This window comes from Festucalex cinctus, chromosome 19 (assembly GCF_051991245.1).
Source record: "Festucalex cinctus isolate MCC-2025b chromosome 19, RoL_Fcin_1.0, whole genome shotgun sequence".
Classification (NCBI taxonomy): Eukaryota; Metazoa; Chordata; class Actinopteri; order Syngnathiformes; family Syngnathidae; genus Festucalex; species Festucalex cinctus.
The window spans coordinates 14477190-14487232 of NC_135429.1; the positions used below are offsets into that span (position 1 = coordinate 14477190).

At 39.4% G+C, this 10043-nt stretch overlaps 2 protein-coding genes across 7 annotated transcripts in view; both read left to right on the forward strand.

Annotated features, from left to right (window-relative positions):
• Positions 1–7625, forward strand: part of aste1b (asteroid structure-specific endonuclease 1b) — a 57037-nt gene extending 49412 nt beyond the window's left edge. For 3 of the 4 annotated variants that reach the window (XM_077508057.1, XM_077508059.1, XM_077508058.1), the window contains exons 6-11: positions 2613–2863; positions 2951–3217; positions 4751–5616; positions 6376–6607; positions 6709–6889; positions 7037–7625. In XM_077508057.1, coding sequence (XP_077364183.1) covers positions 2626–2863; positions 2951–3217; positions 4751–5616; positions 6376–6607; positions 6709–6889; positions 7037–7334 — 2082 coding nt within the window. In that variant the 5' untranslated portion in view covers positions 2613–2625 and the 3' untranslated portion in view covers positions 7335–7625. Of the gene's footprint in view, positions 1–53; positions 269–2612; positions 2864–2950; positions 3218–4750; positions 5617–6375; positions 6608–6708; positions 6890–7036 lie in introns of those variants that run through there. The other variant, XM_077508060.1, reaches the window with a different exon arrangement.
• An 84-nt stretch (positions 7626–7709) lies between these two features.
• On the forward strand, positions 7710–9684 carry LOC144008026 (uncharacterized). 3 transcript variants are annotated; one of them, XM_077508067.1, is made up of 4 exons: positions 7710–8034; positions 8595–8740; positions 8834–9046; positions 9133–9684. In XM_077508067.1, the coding sequence occupies exons 1-4, from the start codon at positions 7916–7918 to the stop codon at positions 9528–9530; spliced, it is 876 nt and encodes a 291-aa protein (XP_077364193.1). In that variant the 5' UTR covers positions 7710–7915; the 3' UTR covers positions 9531–9684. The 3 variants fall into 3 exon arrangements, with proteins under 3 accessions (XP_077364193.1, XP_077364194.1, XP_077364195.1); XM_077508068.1 differs by having other exon boundaries at positions 8662–8740; XM_077508069.1 differs by having other exon boundaries at positions 8680–8740.
• The last annotated feature ends 359 nt before the right edge of the window (positions 9685–10043 follow it).

Here is a 10043-nt window from a genome sequence, read left to right on the forward strand (position 1 = left end):
TCAGATTATCACACCAACGTTAAAAAAAAAAAGTCATTCTGATGTTTGTTCGCTAGAGAGCGATAATGTACGCGTAATAATGAACATCACCAGTGGAAACTAAGAAGAAGAAATACAAGAAAAGGGCGAGGTGTCAAAAATAAAATAGAAAAATACAGCGCAGGGAATTAAATCAAGCTTTAAAGTAGACTAGATGAACAGCACTGGAGTTGTCGTTCGTTTCAAGAAAGGATTGAATTGTTGGCAGATTCAACCCACGGAGTTAAAGGTACGGAATAATATTTGGGAAGGAAAGGGGGGAAAAAAGTTAGCGAGAGTTTTGGCTCAGAAATCCTCTATTCTCGGAGGAGACAGTATGAGAAACGATTGTAAACATTGCTGGGGCACAAAAGAATGAAGTAGCGAATAACATCGTTCATATACAGTATTTGGAAATACATTGTGTCTACAGTCCAAAATCTCATTACGATTTAAATACAGTATCGTTGTGTGATGTGCCTTGTGCAAAGTGCCAACTAACAAATCATTTGTACATTTGTACAAACAGGGATTAATGTCAGAAAATAAATTTTTCAAAACAGTTTTATTTTGAAATGCAACATCAGATTTTGTTGAAAGTACTTTGGCTGGATACCTGGGATGGTGTAGTGTCCCTTAGAACTGGTTTGTTCCTGGGATAACAAACCATGAATTTTTAATGATTTTTTTAAATCAACAATAATAGTCGAGATTTAAATTTTCAAATGGGTTTTATTTTGAAATGCAACATCAGATTTTGTTCAAGGTAGTTTGGCTGGATACCTGGGGTGCTGTAGTGTCCATCAGAACTGGTCTGGTCCTGGGATAACAAACCATGAATTTTTAATGATTTTTTTAAATCAGCAATAATAGTCTATATTTTATTTTTCAAATGAGTTTTATTTTGAAATGCAACATCAGATTTTGTTCAAAGTAGTTTGGCTGGATACCTGGGATGGTGTCGTGTCCCTTAGAACTGGTCTGGTCCTGGGATAACAAACCATGAATTTTTACTGATTTTTTGAAATCAGGGATTATAGTCGAGATTGCAATGTTCAAATGAGTTTTATTTTGAAATTCAACATCAGATTTTGTTCAAAGTACTTTGGCTGGATACCTGGGATGGTGTAGTGTCCCTTAGAACTGGTTTGTTCCTGGGATAACAAACCATGAATTTTTAATGATTTTTTTAAATCAGCAATAATAGTCTATATTTTATTTTTCAAATGAGTTTTATTTTTAAATGCAACATCAGATTTTGTTCAAAGTACTTTGGCTGGATACCTGGGATGGTGTCGTGTCCCTTAGAACTGGTCTGGTCCTGGGATAACAAACCATGAATTTTTAATGATTTTTTGAAATCAGGGATTATAGTCGAGATTGCAATGTTCAAATGAGTTTTATTTTGAAATTCAACATCAGATTTTGTTCAAAGTACTTTGGCTGGATACCTGGGATGGTGTCGTGTCCCTTAGAACTGGTCTGGTCCTGGGATAACAAACCATGAATTTTTAATGATTTTTTGAAATCTGGGATTATAGTCGAGATTTAAATTTTCAAATGGGTTTTATTTTGAAATGCAACATCAGATTTTGTTCAAAGTACTTTGGCTGGATACCTGGGATGGTGTCGTGTCCCTTAGAACTGGTCTGGTCCTGGGATAACAAACCATGAATCTTTAATGGTTTTTTGAAATCAGGGATTATAGTCGAGATTGCAATGTTCAAATGAGTTTTATTTTGAAATTCAACATCAGATTTTGTTCAAAGTACTTTGGCTGGATACCTGGGATGGTGTCGTGTCCCTTAGAACTGGTCTGGTCCTGGGATAACAAACCATGAATTTTTAATGATTTTTTGAAATCAGGGATTATAGTCGAGATGTAACTTTTCAAATGAGTTTTAATTTGAAATGCAACATCAGATTTTGTTCAAAGTACTTTGGTTGGATACCTGGGGTGGTGTAGTGTCCCCTAGAACTGGTCTGGTCCTGGGATAACAAACCATGAATTTTTAATGATTTTTTAAATCAGGGATTAATGTCGAGATTGCAATGTTCAAATGAGTTTTATTTTGAAATGCAACATCAGATTTTGTTCAAAGTACTTTGGCTGGATACCTGGGGTGGTGTAGTGTCCCTTAGAACTGGTCTGGTTCTGGAATAACAAACCGTTATTTTTTTATGATTCTTTATTTTAAACCCTAAACTAGGTGTTCAGCAGCTTTTATTTTGAAGGTGGCCAGCGCAGGGGCACGTCGGCATGTTACCGTAATGCACAGTATTAACAATCGTTGGGGCGGCTGGCTTGACTTCGTCTTTTCGAGTGGCGGCTGGCTTGACCGCAGTGAAATTCTGAGGTGTTCCCCGAATCAGTCAAAATTAAAGGGAGTTGCCCTAAAAAGTTGACTTGAATGTTAATTTTTCAATTCAGTTGAGTTATACAGTTTTAATTAAAGGTCACGTTAATGCTGGAAAAAGTTGTGATTTCTCTAGGTCTTTTTTTTTTTTTTTTTATATCCCCAAAACGTGGCATTTGAACAGGGGTGTGTAGACTTTTTACTTCCATGGTATACATTCAATCTTTGTCTTTCCAGAGCCTGAGGTCACATGGGCGTTCATGGTCTTACTACCTTTGTGGAAGGAAACCGACATTTCCTTTTTGATGTGAAATTCAGAGACAGCCGCCTGCTCGTCGACGGCAGCAGTTTGTGTTTCAATCTCTACTTGAAGCACGGTTTAGACCGACAACATGGAGGCGATTATGACGCCTTTGCTTCCCTGGTCCTTCAGTTCCTCTCTACCTTGGAGGCCTGTAATATTGAGCCAGTTGTTGTTCTGGATGGAGGTAATTAATTAAAATAGTTCAGATGTTATGCTCCATTGCTATTCCTGTTATAATTGAGTTCTTATAGTTGCTTATAACTCTTTTCAGGGATTGACCCAAGCAACAAGAAGTTTGACACTCTGCAGCAGCGTTTGCAGTCCAAAATAAGAGAAGCAGAGAATCTCTCTCACGGCCGCAATGGCTCAGTTCTCCCCATCCTTACAAGGCAGGTCTTCATTGAGGTCCTCAATCAGAAGAGTGTCTTGCTGCTCCAGTGCCTTGCCGAGGCTGACTGGGACATTGCCTGTTTGGCTCGCCAATGGAAATGCCCAGTTCTGAGCAATGACAGTGATTTTTTTATTTTTGACCTGCCAGGTAGGTATCGGACTTACCTCGAAAGGGGTAGAGTGCTGTGACAAAGTATTTTCCCCTTCCTGATTTCTGATTGTTTTGTTTACCACGCCCATGTGAAATCATGAGTTAACTGATTAACCACAGTCGCTGGACAGCTGACTTCAAATTTCACTTACAACCACACCCCAGGCCTCATAACCACTAGATTTGTTGAGTCAGTAAACCACTTAAATGGTACCTTTCACACAAAGGGAAGTAAGCTAGAACAGCGATTCTCAACTGCTGGGTCGCGAACAGGTGGTAAAGAATTAACAGAGGGTCCTTGGTTTATGATGATACCAGCATACAACATTTTGAGATTACAGATAACAATAATAAATCATTTAATTTATGGGTGCCTCTCAAGACACTCAAGGTCACCGTAAAACACAATGAAATTAAAACACAATAACAATAAGATAACAAAACATAATACATTATTAAAAGTAGCATGGCATAATCATACGTTTTCACTACAGACTTTTAATTATTTTTGGTCTTCATCTTTTATTTCCTAAAAAGAAGAGAAGCTGATGTTGAATTCATTTTTGTGAATATAGTTATGTTTAGTGTTGTTCCGATACCGATGCTGGTATCGGCAGAGGCACCGATACTGCATCAAAACAGTGGTATGGGTATCGGTGAGTACTCACAAGGAACATGCCGATACCATTAAATCCAATGCTAATATAGGATTTTGGATGCAGCGTCTTGTGTCTTGGTCGTGCACGACATTCATTGGTATGTGACATGTTCACTGCATGCCGATATAAGATATCCTATTGGCCCTTGAATGCTCTGAACCAATGGCAGGACAGTTTTTTCATGTTTAGGAAAAAAAACCCCGTAGGTATCGGTATCGGCCGATACTGAAAAGCAACACTAGTTATGTTTATCATCACTTTCTTGATGAGGTGCTCTGTAGAGCACTTTGAACATGTAAACACGTAGTAGTTTTTAAAAATGCGGTTTACATGTTTTTAAAGGCTATTTTTCAACAAGAAATGGGCGAGTACATGCAGCCTTGCTCTTATTTCAAGGTATCGGTACTCGGATGCCCTCTTGTGGCCATTTTACAATCAGAACTAGAAATACAATGAGAAAAATAGAAAATTGCCACTCATTTCATGCAATTTTAAGGAAAAATGCTTACTGGGAGATCTTTATTTTAAATTATAGGTCATTGTTATTTTGGGAGTTGGGTTCATGTATCGAACAATACATGTTTATTATTCATAACTTCTGTAAACCTGGCTTGTGACTTTGCGACAATAGGAAAATGCTGGTCCACGGGTCACAACAGAATAGAATCAATGGGCTAGATTAGAAGACCAAAAATCCCAGAAAAAAAAAAAAAGTAAGAGAAAGTTTGTCAGACATTAAAATTGTCTTGATAATCCAAAATGTGATAAATGTAAAGGGGAAAACAAATCAGACATCAGAAAGAGGCACTTACTCTTCACGGCCACTGAATATATTTTTATTTGATGATAAAATGTATTTTGTCTCACCTAGGTGGATACCTGCCACTCCAGTTCTTCAACTGGACCAACCTCAGCGGTAAAGCCTCTCACTGCTACATCCCAGCTCGATGCTACACCACTCAGGGTCTCTGCCGTTTTTACGGTGGAATGAATCCGGAATTACTGCCTCTCTGCGCCGTCCTGACTGGTAATGATTACGGCACTCCAAAAGAGGCTGAACGACTCCTCGGTATGATAGATAGAAGAACCGGCGGCAAGGGGAACGGTAAATCGCCCTCTTCCCGTATTGACGTCCAACTTCGATGGCTGTCCTCGTTCCCGAGTTCAGCGCAGGCTCTGGCGGAGGTAAGGAGGCTCGTGGGAGCAAACGGTGATGGGCTCAGTTCGCAGTTGAACGCACGTATGAAGGAGTATCATGTCACCCCTCAAAGCCCGCTGGCTTGTTGGTTCACTGACTGTAAAGTTCCACAAGGGCATACTCAAACATTACCCGTAAGCTTGTCAATGGCTGCCCCAGGAGGACATTTGGCTCCCTTAGTGATTGATGCTTTGGTTATGCGGCGGGTGCTCCTCCATCCACAGGTGGAGAACAGCAGGCAAGCAAGCAGCCACTGTTGCGCAACAGCCATACGCCAGGCCATATATGGGATATTGCTCCTTGATGGGAGGCAAATGCATCCTGTACATGGCGGTTTCACCCAAAGGGGTGGCAGAGGTCAAAGGGGACAAGCGCGCGGGGGAGTTCAATTCCCACAGGGTGGAAATGACAGATTTAGCTTTGATCGAGCCGCCCCGGTTTGCGTGGAGGAGTTTGATCGGCTTCACGTCAACTTGAAGAGAAACCAAGTGGAGGCACAGCCGCTGAAATCACATTTCCATGTGGATACCCTCAGTGAGGTAACTATGAAAGACTAATACTATTATTTTCCTGTGAGTAGTATCAGTGAATTTCAACTATACTAAGACTATTTTTTTTATACATTTGTTTTTCTGTCCATACTAGCAATGTTTTGAGACAGGCAGAACTACCAATAAATGCTAAAATAATTGTAGCCATTACTTTTTGTTGTTGTTGTTGTTGTTGTTGTTGTTTTGTGTTTTGTGTTTTTGTTTTTCTGTTGTTTTAATTTTATTTTTTTTGTTTGTAATTGTTTTTTGTATAAAAAGATAATAATAATAATTGTAGCTATTCCTGTTTTGTTTTCTTTTTTATTTTGAATTTTTGTTTTTGTTTTTTTGTAAAAAAAAATAAATTAATAATAATAATAATAATTGTAGCCATTCCTTTTTTGTTTTTTTGTTTTGTTTTGATTTTTAATTTTATTATATTTTCATTTGTATTTTTGTTTTTTTGTAAAAATAAAATAATTGTAGCATTCCTTTTTCTTTTTTTTCTTTTTTGCTTTTTTGTTCTTTTTCTTTTTTTTCTTTTTTTAAATTTGTAAAACAATAATAATAATAAAATAATTGTTGCCATTCCTAACCTTCAGCTGTTTTTGTGGATGTGCAGTGTTGTTTTTAGTCCAGAAACTCTTAGTCATTCTTTTTTCTGGTCTCATTTTTTCCGTTTAAAGTGGTTGCCAACTTTATAAAACCACCGTCCAATATGTCTCCTCGATGATGACAGTTGTGTTCCTCCTCCTTTCAATTATGCAGGTCCCTGTCAGAGTTCGTCGCAATGCCTTTTTTGAAGTCTTGCGGGTCAATCCGTCTGCTTTGGCTCATATCCCCGCCAACATGTTGCTGCCCGTGGCTGTGACAAGCTTCTGGCTGCAGGAGGCCGCACCAAAACCTTCACAGCTTCAGCTGCAGGCCTTGATGGTGGGAATGGTTTATGGAGAGCTCGTTTTGATGGAGCAGAATGGAGTCTTGGGCTACCAAATTCCCGGTTCGTGATACTTTGTGACGAATGTCATTTTTTTGCCCCTTGCAAATGTTGTATCGATTATGAAAGCTGCTTTTCTTAATTAGCTGTTTTGCGGTTTACAGTTCCAAAAGATGAGCAGCATCAGCGCTTTTCGATTCGTCAGCTGGATCGAAATCGTTCGTCTTTGAGACAAATGGACGTCGATGCGGCTCACAGTTTCAGCCAATGGCAGGCCTGCCTCTGGAGTGCGCAATGTTTGAATCAGCTATTGTTGATGCCATTAAATGAAGTCCGCCTATCGCAGTAAGAGAAAATATTTGCATTTCCTGTCTATTTGATCATCTCGAAACTTCTGAATGCACATGTAAAGGTTATAGTGAGTTGCAGCGATCAACATGACCAGCTATCCCCCCTGTGATTTAATAACTCCTCTCTGTATGTTCTCATTAGTCTGTTCAGTGGTACCATGGTGCACGGCGTTCTCAACTATCTAAAAAAAGGTGGAACAGTAGATCATATGCTGCCCAAGTTTTCATACGACATTTACTCCATCCTGCTACACGGCGTGAAGAACTGCTGCTTGAAACCTCAACCTCCTGCAGCGAGAGGGGGCATGGGCCGAGGCGGCGAGCGGGGAAGAAGAGGGAGGGGACGGGGAGCAGCGGGAGAAAGGAGAGGAAGAGGACGAGGAAGGAGAGGGGTTGAGGGGATAAGCAACCGCTTTGCTGTTTTAGAAATCAATGAGTAAGACTTACAAGTGACCAAATCAATGCAAATACATTTCATGGAATTTCAGAAATGCTCAGAAGCAACTCTTGAATCATTTTTTCTTCAGTTTCAGCTTTTGCCTTTGATAGATTTCACTCCAAACTGTGCAATTGCATGGAATATTATCTATTTCTAATTACTGTCGTAATATTTTGAACTGATGTGTATGTTTTATGAAGTGGTCTATGTATTGTAATTGTCTATTAATGCTTACACATTTTTTTAAATTGTAATTTTAATCTGAATGTCTATATTAAACATGATAATTTTTCCAGGAATTAAAAGATAGTTGAACCCAATTCTATTGACTCATTCTCTTTAAGTGTCTTGTGAAGTCACAATCCCTGCTAATAACAATTTAAAAAATACATGTAAAGTACATTGTGTGTATATTTTGTACAGCAAATATACGTAGTATACACATTCAGCACTATAAATGTCACATATAATATTGCATTTTCTACGTCAATGCAGTGTGCTGGTGTGTGTACACACCTGACTACAATAATAAAAAAAAGATAAAAATTCAGGAGTCGTATGACGCTGACGTCATGATGTGGAATGTGGACTCTATTGTCAGAAATCATTGACACGAAAACACATTGGAGACACGCGAATGAAAGAAAATGCTCCGTTGCCTCTGCACTTGCTGCTTTTCAAGTGAAAACTCCGACAACGAGGTATGTGTTAAATTCCACGCACTCGCTGTATATTATTGCCAAAGAAATGGAAGTTAGTGTGGTTGAGCTTCCAGAGAAACACGACACTGCATAAGAACTAGTGTGAGCTGTTTTCTTTCCTAATTAGGCATTTGGCAATTCAATAATCTCACTAACGCATGACAGCTTGGGATAAATGACACGTGTAAACATTTTAACAGGCCAAATGATGTGTTTCTTTTTTTGTACTTATTGAACAATCAATTAAAAAGTAAAGCTCATCAATTACGAGTTTACGTCACAAGTCAAAATGGCGGTCATTTCGGTGAAATGACCATCTCAGTCCGTTGAAAAGCTTTGGACTCGTTGTGATTTGATTTGTGTGGATTATTTTGATTTGATGAAAAGACGTTTCACTACCATAACAATCTGCCTGGCACAGTTTGTTTTCATTGCATAAAGGAAGCATTTGCATGTTCGGAATTGTCAATGACGTCTTAATTGAACAGTAATTTAAAAAGTAAAGGCTATCTATAAGGATTTATGCTTTGGAATCGTTGGGTCACATTTGTTGATGAAAGGCCGAGCTGCTTCCTGACCTCTGTGGATGTGCCCTTGAGCAAGGCATTGAGTACATTTCATTATCAGCGGCAGCCTCTCCTGCAGCCCAGTCCACCCGAACTAAATGGAGCTGAATCTGCTAGGACAACACGACCAGTACAAAGTGGTACATCAGCCTTCACTCTAAATAATTATTATGATGGGCACTTCCTGTTTAACGAATGTGTTAACAATCTGCGGTTTTGTGATCCTTTGCTAGATGTGCATCAAACGGGCATATTAGTGATGAGGCGGGTATGCGTGCCAGAACTGGATTTGAGGTTTTCCGATGTGGCCGAGACCTTCAATGAGCTGCAAGAGCGTTATGAGTCCATGGTTCGACACATCAGAAACCTGCAAAACAATTGTGGTTGTACGCACGATAATCATCTGAATATATCTGAATGTGTGGGCAAGATCAGAGAAGAACACGGTGAGTAGCTTTAGAAGTCAAATTGTGACTACAAGTTTCAATGAGGCCTTTTTATTTTGTTCATCTTCCTCTTGTTGGTCTTCAAGGAGACAAATTCAAGGTCTCACTAAGGATGAAGGGCTACGACTTCTCCCTGTCGGTGGTTCCCGTGGATTCAGACGGAGCAGACAATGAAACTTTGGTTCCTCCCGCTTTGCGAATCGCTCAAGAAGAGCTGAAGTGCACTTCCGAGAACACCAAGGCCGCAGTATCGAAAGGTACCATCCTTCAAGAGCTGATTGGCTGGCTGCTCCGGAGCAAGGTTAAAATTGCCGAACAGGTGAAGAAGAACGCGGAGACTTACCAGGAGCAAGGAAGACTTAATGAGAATCTGGAAAAGAACATGAAGGAAGTAAGGAGGGCGAAGGAGTTGTCGATGAAATACAGACAACACGCTGAAGCAGTCCTTACTGAGGCAGCTCAGTTAGCAGGTGCTCCTCTATAGTTTATTTATTTTAAAACAACACAGCCTCCTTGGGAAACTCCATCGGCACATAATCACACATAACATACAACAAAATACTGTATAATACTAACAGTATATTTGCATAGGCACATACAAATTATTGACAGACTGTCAAAGTCAAACCTATTTTCAAAGTCTTGTACCACGTTTCTTATAATAAACGGAACAGATACTGTATTGACAAACCTGTCGTTACATGTGTTTTTGTACTTCTACTAGTGAACGCCAGGGGGCAGGAGACACCCACAATTATTATGCAGCGACTACCTGGGTCAAGAGAAAATGTGTTAAGGTTATTTTTAACATCCCCGTGGATAAATATAATCAAGCTTTAATACTCCCGGCCTGAAATAAAGAGAACATAACAGGATGTTGAGGGAGCAGAGCGTTTCTGATTATTTGGGACAAAGTCCAATGATTATACAAACGTTTAATCTCACATTATTGTGAAAGCCTGTCCACAAATCATGAAGTGCTATTTGATGATTTAGT

Bases quoted from the DNA above. Each gene is read 5' to 3' on its own strand.
- LOC144008026 (XM_077508067.1), top strand. From the start codon at position 7,916: ATGTGGACTCTATTGTCAGAAATCATTGACACGAAAACACATTGGAGA. The intron at 8,035-8,594 runs GTATGTGTTAAA...TGTTGATGAAAG, and splicing joins GTGAAAACTCCGACAACGAG to GCCGAGCTGCTTCCTGACCT. The intron at 9,047-9,132 runs GTGAGTAGCTTT...TTGGTCTTCAAG, and splicing joins CAAGATCAGAGAAGAACACG to GAGACAAATTCAAGGTCTCA.